This window comes from Musa acuminata, chromosome BXJ1-4, assembly GCF_036884655.1.
Source record: "Musa acuminata AAA Group cultivar baxijiao chromosome BXJ1-4, Cavendish_Baxijiao_AAA, whole genome shotgun sequence".
NCBI lineage: Eukaryota > Viridiplantae > Streptophyta > Magnoliopsida > Zingiberales > Musaceae > Musa > Musa acuminata.
This window is the reverse complement of record NC_088330.1, coordinates 616,680-630,259: the sequence shown is the minus strand read 5'-3', so window position 1 is coordinate 630,259 and position 13,580 is coordinate 616,680. Positions and strand designations below refer to the sequence as shown.

General features: G+C 38.7%; 3 protein-coding genes across 5 annotated transcripts; 1 reads left to right on the top strand and 2 right to left on the bottom strand.

The window, feature by feature from the left end:
• Positions 1 to 22: 22 nt before the first annotated feature.
• On the bottom strand, positions 23 to 2,854 carry LOC135640095 (chloroplast stem-loop binding protein of 41 kDa a, chloroplastic-like). The gene is made up of 6 exons (XM_065154227.1): positions 2,425 to 2,854; positions 2,188 to 2,309; positions 1,859 to 1,961; positions 1,377 to 1,518; positions 506 to 783; positions 23 to 426 (listed from the first exon to the last, which is right to left on the bottom strand). The coding sequence occupies exons 1-6, from the start codon at positions 2,797 to 2,799 to the stop codon at positions 244 to 246; spliced, it is 1,203 nt and encodes a 400-aa protein (XP_065010299.1). The 5' UTR covers positions 2,800 to 2,854; the 3' UTR covers positions 23 to 243.
• Positions 2,855 to 3,887: 1,033 nt separating this feature from the next.
• LOC135640105 (dual specificity protein phosphatase 1B-like) lies at positions 3,888 to 8,093 on the bottom strand. Of its 3 annotated transcripts, none has more exons than XM_065154243.1 (6): positions 7,931 to 8,093; positions 7,609 to 7,856; positions 7,359 to 7,494; positions 5,820 to 5,946; positions 4,518 to 4,663; positions 3,888 to 4,197 (listed from the first exon to the last, which is right to left on the bottom strand). In XM_065154243.1, exons 2-6 carry the CDS (start codon positions 7,714 to 7,716, stop codon positions 4,130 to 4,132), a joined length of 585 nt encoding a protein of 194 aa, XP_065010315.1. In that variant the 5' UTR covers positions 7,717 to 7,856; positions 7,931 to 8,093; the 3' UTR covers positions 3,888 to 4,129. The 3 variants fall into 3 exon arrangements, with proteins under 3 accessions (XP_065010315.1, XP_065010319.1, XP_065010325.1); XM_065154247.1 differs by having other exon boundaries at positions 7,609 to 7,827; XM_065154253.1 differs by having other exon boundaries at positions 5,826 to 5,946; positions 7,609 to 8,089.
• Positions 8,094 to 8,350: 257 nt separating this feature from the next.
• On the top strand, positions 8,351 to 13,011 carry LOC135640099 (histone-lysine N-methyltransferase ASHR2-like). Its single transcript, XM_065154236.1, has 2 exons — positions 8,351 to 9,750; positions 12,693 to 13,011. Exon 1 carries the CDS (start codon positions 8,562 to 8,564, stop codon positions 9,723 to 9,725), a length of 1,164 nt encoding a protein of 387 aa, XP_065010308.1. The 5' UTR covers positions 8,351 to 8,561; the 3' UTR covers positions 9,726 to 9,750; positions 12,693 to 13,011.
• The last annotated feature ends 569 nt before the right edge of the window (positions 13,012 to 13,580 follow it).

Genomic DNA, 13,580 nt, shown 5'->3' with positions numbered 1-13,580 from the left:
GGATCTTGAGGGAGGGAGAATATAAATTTCAAGTGCAACCGCATTCCAGAGCATTAACATGCAAATTTAGCTTACAGAAGAACTGATCCTTTTGACCCTACAAGTAATCAGAACACCTACCAACTCCATATATTTTATTTAAGAGCGTGTAGATGATATGCACAATCCTTGATCAATATGCGTCGATACATACAAAATGATGATAAGCACAAACTCTGGTAGCAGATCAATGAAAGCGGCACTCTATACAGTAACTGCGACTTTAAGAGACTCCAAGATCTTATCATCAATATCAAATTGCATCGGCTTCTTGTCTCTGCCGATCTTGACATACTCATCAAACCGCTCCTTCAAATCTTCAGGAAGGTTGGTACTGCTAGTCCATCCCATTATCTCCTTGGCAGCTCTTGGTTCAGCATAAAAATGCTGAATTGCATAGAAGATAATTTAGTCATCTTGGCTAAAGTCAGATTGAGTATGTGAGAGGATGGCCAAAGGGCATTACCATATTCCGGAAAGGAAATGCTTTTTTAGCATCAATTCCGACAGCCTTTGGGTCATAGTGGATAACCTTTAGTTCGCGGCCAGCTGCTTGAGCGCATAGTTTTGCCAATCCATCAAAAGTTACAGCACGATCACTTACACAGTTGAAGATTTTGCCATTTGCAGCAGCGCTGTTCTCGACAGCAAGAGACAGCATGCTAGACAAGTCCCTTACATGTGAGATGTTGGTCAGTTGCATCCCTGATCCAGGGATTGGAACTGGTCGATCACGAACAATTCCTGCATAAAAGAACATAGCACATATTGAAAATCAAGTTTCACATACAGTGACAAATAGAAGAAAATAGGATCGGTTAAACAACAAATGATGCATAATTGTGCTAATATTTATAGGATGCAGGTGTAATGTTTAGTTAGAGGAAACTGTCCAGTCTAGTCAACTCAAATTATAAGCAAGAATTTGCTATATCATGAAAATGACTGCAAAGATTTTCACACGACAAACACTCTACTGAGCAGAGCTTAAAGTCCTTTGATCTGATCCAGGGTGTTTTTAGAGTTAGCATTGTCCTTTCTACATTCATTACAAGGCCACTTAGCAGCTGAGTAAAATTTGATGCATGCAACATTTTGTTTGTGATTTTGGGATGCCAGCACATTGGTTATTGACAAAAATATTGTTTTACACATGATCATATATATGTGTGCACATGTATTCTTTTACGAGCAGGTATGCATACATGAGAATTGGCTCCTTGCTTATAAAGCATTCATATACCTAAAAAATGACAAAGACTAGCTTAAGACATTTCAAAAGAAGACAGAGAAAAAGGAGAAAGTCAAGATGAAAAATAAAGTGAAGGATTTCTTACGATCAAAGAACCACTCCTCACAATCTTTGTTGTTTCCGGATCCTATCATGTATTGTGGACGAAACACTGCCCAGCTACTAAAAGATAATCCTGCAATATATTTCTCCACCAATACATGACTTGCATCATCTTTGACAAGATCCTGCATTTGTCAGTAGATGCTTTTCCATAAGATGATCACCACAAACACCAAGCATAATTAAGAGACAAAAATTAGAGTCGACCTCAGCTGTTAAAGGTAGACAATAAAATTCGAGGAGTCACTGAAGGGCTCAGCAACTAAAGCAGAGATTAAATTCTGACACAAATCTATTATTGTTTATTCAATATGTTGATATATGTGGTATGGCAAAAAGTGCCATTGGATTTTGCCTAAGACAACGCCATGTTAAAAGAAACCTGATGTTAACTTCCCTGCAAACAAGTATGCCAAAGAAAAATATTGACCATAGGTAACAAGGGGTCTAAATTATACTGCATACCCCTTCAACATGAGGGATCTCATCCAATGGTTTGTAAATTCCAGCACTACTAATGTAGAGAAATTGTTCCACTCCAGCAGATATAGCCCAATCTGCAACGGGCCTAAAATTCATAGTTAGTATTGCAATAGACCAAACTTTTATGCAATAGTTTATTAGTTTTCAGTAATATGGAATAAATCGACAGAGGCTTTTGGGCATTGGAAACAACAGTGTCCAAATCAAGAACAACATCAGGACATGAGCTGCATAAAACTTGTAAGATAATATGATGATAACTTGGTTATATTTGTTCTGAATGCAAAGGGAGCATCGTGAGAAATACTCACTTCACAGTGTCCAAATCCTTGCCATTGTTATCAAGAACAACATCAAATTTGGCCGTGCCAACAATGTCGCCCACTTGCGCAGGGTTGCCCCACACTGTCTTGCCCCCAGCGCTCACCAATTCCTGCATAATCACCCAAAGTCCTATTTGGAGATCAACTAAAGATAAGAGAAGAAAGATCTAGCAGAAACAAACCTAAATCAAAGAATGGGGGAACAAAGGAAGGAGGACGACATACAGAGAATCTGGGGAAGGGGGGTTTCTTCATCTTGTCGGAGCTCTCATCTCCGACGGTGAGAACGGTGACCTCATGGCCAGAGCTGAGAAGCTGCTGGGCGAAGTAGAAGCCGATGACGGCGTGCCCGCCGCTGTTAGTGTTGACGACGAGGACCCGCTTCTTGTCGGCGGCAGCAGCGGCAGCTTTGATGGAGAAGACGGAAGTGGAGGGAGCAGAAGCGAAGCGTCTCGAGGAACGATGAGAGGAGAGCTTAGTGATGGTCGGGGAGGTAAAGGCGACAAAGGAGAGAGAGCGGTGAGTGAGAGGAGGTAGAGAACAGGACGAGGAGTGGAGGGAGGGGAGAGCGGGGGCGGCTAAAGTGACGGCGGCGGCCATGGCAGGAGATAGAGGGGGCGGCCAAGTTTGACAGGGGTTTGGAGGAACAGCTTATGAGGCATATAAGGAAGCAAAGAAGCGGTCGGAAGAACCAGCGCCATGGAAGCGAGGATAACGTCTTCCCGCCTCCACTTATCGTTTCGCTCATCCGATGGACGCCCGTGCGCCGTTATAGAAAGACCGTTATTATGGGTAAATAAACCTAAACAGTTATCTACGTCACCGTTATTTAACCCATGTGGGATGTAAATACGAACGAATTTTAAAGCATAATATGTAGGTAGGTTGACTTTGTTTTTTTTTTGGGAAATGTACATTAAGGGTCTAATACATATTTCAAATATAAATTAATATTTAATATTTTTTAAAATCATATTTGACTTGAATATTATATTAAAAATACTTAAATTAGTGAACCAAATCGAAACCGTTCCATGATTTTTCTTTTCCGGATCTAATTGGCTGATTCGATCGAAATTTTATGATTTTTTTTATAAATAGTTATATAATTGTCATGGTTGTTTATGAATTTAGAATGGATTCAATATGATCTCTCCCGTCTCCTTCTCCCTGATCCACTAACAAACACGTGTTTGTTCTAAATAACACGATGAGAAGGCATATTAATGTACTCACAACTTGCTGGATGTGATTTAAGAACACATGAAATTTTCTAGCATTTTGTATGTAAAAAAAAATTCAATCTGCAACTAAAATCGAAAGTCCAAAGCAATGCTTTATACTCTGGTCTAAAAATAGCATCAATGTCATGAGCAATTTTTGTTGTCCCAACAAAGCAACTTGTTCACAACAAATCAACTTGTTCACATAGTCAACATAGGAAATTATCATGTATCACAAATCACAAAAAATGTGGACAAAGTTATCTGAAGTCCTAAGTGTAATTTGCAGGCAATAACCGTACACATCAACTTTTGCCCCCCCTTTTTTTTTAAAGAATACATTTTCATAACATTAAATGCTGTACATAACGCTCACATATTAATTCGAATCTAAAACCTATCATTTTGTACAATAATGCATTAACCAATCCGGATGTGTCAGCAGATACAGAAACATCTTATGCCTGATGTAATTCACCATAACTATTATTACTTCAAATCACCAATGAACAATAATGGCTCACTCAGGATTAAAAAGGGCAAATGAAATATACCGTAACTGATAAATGAAATATTTCCAAAGCAAAACAAACCTCCAAAGCTCGACTTCTGGTCCAACTCAGATAAAACATGTATCTTGATTCACTGCTTGAAAACCAGCACCAGGAACAAATTTTTTTTTGGCCAGCATTTAATTAGCACAGGCATCATTCAGCACCATTATCCAGATGATAAAAAGGTTTAACAATCTGGGTTTCTTTCTCGCTTTTGAATTCTGAAAGCAGCAAATAGAAAATGTCTTTTAATAACAGAAACAAAAACTGGGGTGCACACTCATAACTGATTCACACCACTGTGAATCAAGTATCCTGCTCTCATGGTCTTTTATTCTTTCCCCTAAGATTTTTGTTCCATTATCTTTGAACCAATGGAAACATCTTCATGTAAAAAAGAAAACAAAAACAAATCAACATGAAAATATAATTTGATAAATCACTAATTCTTGTTATAAATGCTAAAGAAACAGAAATAATGATGCCAACAAAATCTGAGTTCATAAAATCTCAAATAAAAAAGAAGCACATCTTGTGTTACCTCCAAGAGATTTCTCAAAATTCTCCAATTGGATCAGAAAACCCTGATTAGGAGCTATATTAGGTCGTTTGCTCCTAACTAGTGACAATGCATCTGAAAGACTCATCCAATGCTTCTTCATCAAATAAGCAACAACAACAGTGACACTGTAAAAGAAATACAAAAAGCCCATCAGCAGCTAGTTGATTGCCTAACATGCCTAAAAACAACATAAGTTATTTATTTTCAAATATTTAGAATTTGCATACTACACTCACAACAACTAACATCAATTTGAATTCTTTCATATATTACTGCTCAGAGAAACACTACATATAGCAACTAGCATGCCCAAAAAATTCGGATTTTCTGTTAAGATACTGAACCACACACCACATGTAAGAATTCCAATGCAACAGCAAAAAGACAATCTTTAATTTTAGGACAATCTGTATAATGAGAGTGTTGTTTAGACTGGATACTCCTTTGAGGGGAAAAAACTAAAATATATACATATGTGATATTACAAGTAAAACAAAGAAACACAAACAAATGATACTCAAATAAAGCAACCAAGGCTACCCATACCACACACTACATTGAACCGAAGATAACTGTGGTATGCTCTATATGAACGTATGAGAACCAAATCTATCATACAAAACCTAGGATATGTGACAAGGAGATAATATACACAAATTATGGATCTCCATTGGAACCATCATCATTGGGGCTTTCTTACAAGGACTTGTATATAGATCTTGTCCAGACTTTGTATTGGCAATCACTACTACTAAATCAATAAAGTTCCCATTTAATGCAAAAAGAAATTTGTCATGCAGCTTGTTTTACTCCTTGAGGAGATACACACACTTTCAGCTATTATATTCCTCAATGAGAAAAAAAATTGTTCCAGACATTTTAGGAAATTAGGAGGTACACGGTCTTTCATTAAGCTGGTTGATCAAATCTTTGTGACATTTACATTTTCATGGTAATCAATTCGAAGATGCAACATGTTGCACATACAGGAAGCTTAAATTAATTTATGAAATGTACATGAAAATATGAATGGCACTCACAATCTCCTCGGTTATTTTGAGGAACTCAGCCATTGCATTGATCTAATTATGGGGTCCTACAAAAAATATTTCAGTTGTGAAATTCTGATTGGTATCTAGAAATCAGCTTCATGCAGAATGATAACAGCCTTTGGAATTTGGAATTCACAATGTAATTTTGAATCTATTATTCAGTTCTTCTCAATGGTAAGTCCATCTCAATTCACAGAGTTTAAAAGCAGCAAAAAAAAAGAAACAATACATTAACCTTCTTGACATTCCTGCAAAGCAATGAACCAGCACACCACCACCGGCACTTCTGGCTTCATCAATGAAACTAAAGCATTCATCAAAATATTTATCCAACTCTGTGCTTGGGGTGTCAAGAACTAGATAGAAACAAAAGATACAGATTATTAGACCAATAATTCTACATAATCTAGAATAAATTGTGTATTCATCAAAGGAAAAGAAATGTGCATATATCAGTTTCAGAGAAAGCATCGTCAGCAATCTTGATATTTTACTGTCACTGGAAGGATTGAACCTTCACCAGATTAAATTACAGGCATTACCAACTGGAAGATGGAGATGAAGCAAAATTACCTAGCCACACCATGAAGGGATGACTAGAAGAATTTTAGTTGGCAAAAGGAGTCCTATCATGACTCCAATAACCATGTTAGTTCTTAGTTGGCAATAAGTTTAGCACTTTGAAAGTTATAAGTGCCTCTTTTAGCAGAATTTTGGAGAGTAATGATATTAGCTTTCTTTACATGACTATAATAATAAAAGCTTGTAACTCTTAAGAGGTTGTGCTTGCAACTTTTTCCCCCTTCATTTGCATGGTTTAGTAGATTAATTTTTGTAACTATAGCTTGAGAGAGCTCTTAAAATACCGTATTAGAGAAACACTTATTACAGGCCTCCTTGTTACATTGTTCAGATTGATTTCGTGACAGATACAGAAGAAATGACAACTGTCATAACCCTGGATGGAAATTTTTAGGACAACAATTTCTCATTATAAGTAGAGTGGAAAAAGTAGAGAAATGAGAGTGAAGCTAACAGCCCCAACTAGGGCAACTTTGGCGAAACAACAGCAATAATAGAAGTCGTAGTTTTCTAAACTAGTAACATGAAAAAGGAAAAAGAAAGTATGGTAGAAGAGATTATATAGGCAAGAGACTAATTCATCTGGTAACACCACAAAAGGCTTGCAACATAGTGAAAATATAACTAACGTAGAGAACTGAAATGACTTTCAATCATCTACAAACTGTTCCTTCTTAGATTTCTTACGGAGAGAAGAATAGGGCTTACCAAATCAAAATAAAATTGTCATTATGATGAAACCAGGGAGCACAGTTGTAGAGCATGATCATACACAAAACTTAGCAGCAGCAATTGTGGGACAGCTTTGAAGACTCAAAACAAAATGAAAATATAACTACAATGAAGAACTAAACTAGTGACTACTGATTATCAGTAAATTATGAGAACTTGTCCTTAAATAACCAGAACTTGTTCTTGAATGACACTGGAAGTCTCAATATATACATATACATATACAAACAGCATAATAAATCAAGTGGTGAATGTTAATAACAGATAGTAAACAGAGCAAATTTTAAACCACTTTAGAGGTATCCAAACAATAAACACAAACAAGATATTGGCCATCACAGACACCCAATATTGCAATCAAAGTGCACAATGACAAGGCAATATAGTCAAAGAAATTTCTAGTTGTGGTTTTTGCAATCAACCAAGTTACGATGCGTAGAAGGATTTATCATACCATCAATCTTCTTATAGATGAAATCGTCAGGGTACGCAGGGTCCAACGATTTGGCCACGGTTAAGAGATGGGTAATGTTGAGGTCTTTCAGCGCTGACTTGTTAAGCGCCGCGCCTACGGAACCCAAAAACAGGCCCTGAGGCAAATGGAGCGAGCAAAGATGTCTAAGTATCATCATCAGCTCCAAAACCTAGAAATCCTGGAACAGCTAATCAACTCGGATTGGCTTGTTCTTCTCGTCTCATGTTACCTCCTCGATCTGGCAAGGGACGTCGTCCTTTCTCGCGTGTCTTGCACAGCGCAGTGCCTGGACGCAGGCGAGGATCCTGCTCCTTTGAAGCTTTTCGATCCGAGACATCTCTGATCGGATGCCCAGAAGTGCTTTTGTTATGGGATGGTCAGCAGCCAACGATCGGAGACAACACCACGGATCGAAACACAGTATACAGCAGCATCAACTTGCCTTCATCTAGAAACAATTCCGAGCACAAGGCAAAGCTGCGTATGAAACAGGATGGAAATCGGATCTAGAAATGGTATGCTGGAATTAAACACTAAAGAGTGCAACAAACAAAAGAGGGGGCGAGTGGGTGGAAGCAGCGTCGTATCCTCCGCGCCGTCTGCCTTCATCCGTAACCGTTCCAGGGGAGCGAGGGAGGGAGAAGGAGAGCGCAAGCGGAGAGGTTAAAAGGCGAGACCTTTAGATTGCCGCACGCATGTGGTATGGCTATTAAACCTGTAAAACTTGCTTGTTAATCAGGAAACATAATAAATAATATTATATCCATGAATTTTATCATATATGAATTCCAATTCAACTCCAGTAATATAATGCTTAATATATCTTTAAAATCAACTAAAGGAATCCTATTTATTATATGGATCAAATTAATAAGAAAAAAATATTAGTGAATTCTATTTCACTCGAACTCAAACCCAATTAAATATTATTAAGTACACGAAACTAAACCAAAGTCCAATTAAATTCTGATTAAATATGGGTATTTTAGTCATTTCATTTTTTAATTTTGACTTTGACCATGTCGGATGGTAAATGTGAGATTCTGGAATCTGTTAGGGTTACATATGTAAATCCACGTTTAAGGCTTAAACCCCTTCGAGCGACCTCGCTCGACCAAACTCTCCATCGGCGGTCGCGGGACAGCGGAGTCGGCGGCGAGCGGCGAGACAACCACCTAGCCCATGTCTTCTACCTCCGTCGAACCGCTCGTGAAGCTGGCCGAGCTCCCTGACCGCGGGCGCGCTCTCGTCGCCACCCGCCCCATCAAGCCCGGCGAGATCCTTCTCTCCGACGCCCCTCTCATCCTCTACCCTGCCAACGCCTCGGCCGCCGCCGCCGCCTGCTCCCGCTGCTTTCGATCCCTCTCTTCCCCCTCTTCAGCCCCCATCCGCTGCCCCTCCCACTGCTCGGCCTCCCCCGCCGCCTCCTCCTTCTGCTCCGCCCGCTGCCTCGCCTCCCACTCCCCGAATCTCTGCCTCGCCCTCTCCCGCCTCCCAGCTTCCCTCGCCTCCGAACTCCTCTCCCCGGCCCTCTTCCTCCTCGGTGCCTATGACCTAGCCGTCGCTTCCCCCTCCGACTTCCTTCGCCTCCTCTCCGTACATGGCACCGCTGCCGCGGACGTCGACGCCCCCGCCCTGCACTCCCTTCTCTCCTCTGTCCTCCCTTCGCCTCCTTCCGGGTTCTCTCTCGAACTCACCGCCACGCTCCTCGCCAAGGACAAAGCAAACGCCTTTGGGCTGATGGAGCCGTTCGACGGTGGGGATAGGAGGGTGAGGGCGTACGGTATCTACCCGAACGCCTCCTTTTTCAACCATGACTGCCTGCCGAACGCTTGCAGGTTTGATTACGTCGATCACGGCGGGGAGAGGAACTCTGACATCGTCGTGAGGGCGATCCATGACATTCCTGAGGGCAGAGAAGTGTGCTTGAGCTATTTCCCCGTGAATTGGGGTTATGCTGAGAGACAAAGGAGGCTCCTTGAGGATTATGGGTTCCGATGCGAGTGTGATAGATGTGTGGTGGAAAAGGATTGGTCGGATGATGATGATGTCAACGATGAAAGAGGAGAGGAGGAGGACGAAGGAATGGAAGAGGATGAAGGAGATGAAGCAATGGAGAATATGGAGGAGGCAGATGATGAGGATGGGAAATTCCCTCATGCCTATTTCTTTGTGAGGTATGTTTGTGACAGAGACAACTGTGGAGGAACATTGGCTCCTTTGCCACCATCCCCTGAGGGTATGCTTTCTAATCTTATGGAGTGCAATGTCTGCGGTTGGTTGAAGACCGAGGACAACACTGATCAAGATGGAGGCGAGGGTAGCAGTGGTTTGATGCTAGATTGAGCAAAGTGGGGTGCTATTTATTAGTGTATGTTATATTTTTCCTCTCCCTTTCTCTTTTTGTACTATTGCTTCCACTTTCTCTTTGACAGTTCTCTGATTTTTCAAATTTACTATACTAGTTTCTGGTAAATCTGCAAATGTAGAAGGGCTGTTTTTAGAATTCATCCCATGATCGAAGAGAAACCTTACAAACCAACTTTGCATGTTACATTTGTATGTTTTGGTGCAATAGGTCCCCCTTTTCAAATAAGACATCAACCATTTCTGAGGACTTCAGACTGACTAGGAATGCTGCTCAAACAAGTCTCCCAATCAATTTGCAAATGGTTTACTCCACCTTATAGAAATTGTTATAGGAGTCAACATCTTATTTTGACAAAAGCAATCCCAATTATTGAATCTGTTAATGTGGATTTGGGTGCCGATGTTTGTAACGAACAAGATGGTGTTTTTTGTTACATTTGCAACATGAAATTGACAAAGTCTCACTAAAGCAGTGGAGCATGTGGTTTAGTTTGATGCAGGATGAAGAGAATTAACGAGGTTAACATGTCATGAGGTGGGTTTTAAAAGATAATAAAAAGTTAGGAACTTTCTCTTGCTTTACTAGATGATAAGAGTATAATACCGCAAAAAACGAAGCTGTTAGGATGTTGATTATATGTTTTGATGCAAGTTTACCTGTCCCAAACATTAAAAAAATTGACTAGAAAGAAAGATTCCCATAGTGCAATTTTTAGTCTCACTTTGTTGAATTGACCAGACATAGGTCACGGAGCATGAGTTGCTATCCAAGGGTATCTCAGTTTTTATTAGAAAAACAAAATTCTAAGACAGCATAATACCATATGAGAGATGCAGGGTAAGCTAATTCTATAATGATAGAATTTTATTCTTCATTGGTGAATTCTGTGTAGCTATTTATATTTGATTTTCACTGGGCAATGGATTTTTGTTTTTCTTTGTTTACTTCATTAAAGGTTTTCTGGTTGTTTCTTTGTCAACTATAGTGTGAAGTCATCAACCCCTTTCGCTGCCTGAATGTTTTTCCAAATTCTTCAAATTTAGTATTTTACCAGCATTGGAAGCCCTCCAAACGTTATGGATTAGCTAAATCAGTATCCATATAGCATATTTCAGATTCTTGAAAATTATTGCATTTCAGTGCATGAGGAAATTCCCACTTGGCTAGCTACTTGTGTCACATTTTATAGCTGTGCCATCTCAGTAGCCTTCCTCTCCCCAGAAGTGCTGTTCATGCCAATAGTCTTATAGCTTCTTGTGTGTTGCATAAAACACCAAGGGTCTTTTAGCATTGAGAAAATCAACGTAAACTACAAATAACTGGTGTGGCCCCGGACTGCTTTATTTGACTGTCAGCAAAATTGATAAAAGTACCACCACAACAACTGTAAGCCAGCATAAGAATTCTTCACCACCCTTGCAACATCATCATGGAATTGAATATATTGTGTATGTTACACTGATGCATAAGTAATTTTGAATCATGTCCTGTGTTGGGAAATTGATTTGAAAGCTCACTAGAAAAGTTTGCATATGCTTTATGGTGGGATAACTTTTGTATGGATGGTGAACTGGTTCAACCTGGTAAGTCTCTACATTTCTACAAGAGGTGATCCAAAAGACAAAAAAAGATAGAGCTGTTATTCTAGCCAAAACCTGATGTAACTAGTAATGAAATCTTAGTTTCGTATCTGCTATCATGATGACTGCTTTTTTGTTAGTGCAGTTGGCATTCCATTGCCTCTGGAAAAGACATCATAACCTCCAATTGTTATTCAATAGAATTGATTTTAAGTAAACAAACCCTGTTCTTTACTGGCAATTCTCGAATGTCTTTTTGCTAATTCTGTAGTGATGATTGTGATTCCTGTAGTGTCTGTTGTTGTCCATCCTGGTTGCATGGTTTTCTATATCTAGGTCATTTGAAACACCAAATTTTGTTATGTAATCTATCATTTAGTAATGGTGCCACTAATCCTCAATGTCAATTTCCATACCAATGAACACTTAATATGAATGGTTTTCTTGAAAGGAGGCTATGATGAAATCATTCTGAAGATCATTTAACCTTTCTTAAGTTTCCAGTGGATACACATATGTGATCAATTTGGATTTGGCTAAACATAACTGAAAAGAGAAAAGGTTCCATAAGATTTCAACAACATTATATGACTGAACTCTCAAACTGCTCTCAGTACGGTACATAATAGCTAAACTGCTAAATCAATTTTGTCAAGAGAAGGATTATATTAAAACCTCAAAATGCAACTTTAGTGGGATGAATAATTACCTTGAGGTCCCAAGTGAACTCGTACAATTGATGTCCTACTTTTTTTCTATATTTCCTTGGTCAGAAGAGGGAAACAACTATCTTTTTATTTATCATTCTTATGGAAAGCTTGTTTAATGCAATTTATTCCTTTCACTGTTTTCCACTATAGGAACAGTAATGATAGAAAAGAAGCTTTGAAGTACTTCACTAGCTTACTGAATAAGTTGTTTGCTCAATCTTTATCTTGTTTATAGTTTTATAAAGAGGACATGCACTCTTAATTTGACATGTTTCTTCTCCCCACTTGCCTGTCAACTCAAATTGGCGACATTAATAGTTTTACTTGTAAAACATTACTAGTCAATCCTATTGTTGCAACACAATCAGAATGCATGACATTGTTATGCTGGGATTTTTTATTGTGATGATGCCGCCATGCCAAGATGGATTTGCTTTTAATAACCAGTTCATCTAGATGACCAGTAGTGTAATTTGATTTTATTTTTGTTGCCTTTTAAACTTATCTATGCTGGATCTTACTACCAAGCTGACACTAGTTGGAAATGTTGTTTCTTTTGGCTTATAACTCCTCTTACACAGTCTTTGAAATTTCTATTGTATGCTGGATACAAATTGACATCTTCTGGAATTTGGAAATGTGTTTCTTTCAGCTCATAGCCCCTTCAAGGTGCAAAGTAGAGTGTCCAATACATTCAAAATTTTGCCTCAAGCTAGAGTAGGAGCTGTGATAGCATGACTGAAGAAATTTTCCTAGGGTTCTGAAGGGGGCTACTCAGCAACCATGTCCAGTTTTCAATGGTGTGTAAGCTTTATGATCTTGAGCATATTAGGAATAATTCTAGGAATGAAGTCCCATCTTGTTTTGCTTGATCTAATTTATTTCAGCAAACCATCTTGTATTGAAGTAGCTTTGCTACAATTTCAACTTTCTTGATTTTAAAAGCCATTGCTCTTAGTAGTTGCAAATAATCATCATGATTTTTCCAGAAAAGAGGCATTAAAATCTAGACTTATTAAGAGTCCTGTTCTTAGTGGATTCTCTTTCTAGCATGCAAACCTGCATCTATCTGTGCTTAAAATTTGATACCACAAAAGGTGCACTTGGACAAAGTTATTTTTCGGTGTCAACTCTTAAAATTGAAATTTTTAGCTGCAAGTATGAACTGCTGCTGTTGCAGACAACTGATACAAGATTATTTTTGTGGATTAACACATACTAAAATGTTGAAGATTCACTGATGTATTGCATTATGGTTATCTCTGGATCAGTGGAGTGACAGTAGGATCAACATATTTGTGTTTTTTTTCCCCTAGCTAGTGCTTCATGTTGCCTTGAGGGTGATTGCTGCTTAATATAGTCTACAAGCTTAATAGAATCCATTGATTAAATATTTTCTTCTTTCTTCTTTGCAAGTTTAGAAGATGCTTAATAATTCATCACAATTTTTTTTTCTCAATATTCTTTATTAATATGGAAAGTATATAGTAGAACCTTTGAAACCAATTGGGGAGTTAAACAAATTCATTATGATTTTTCT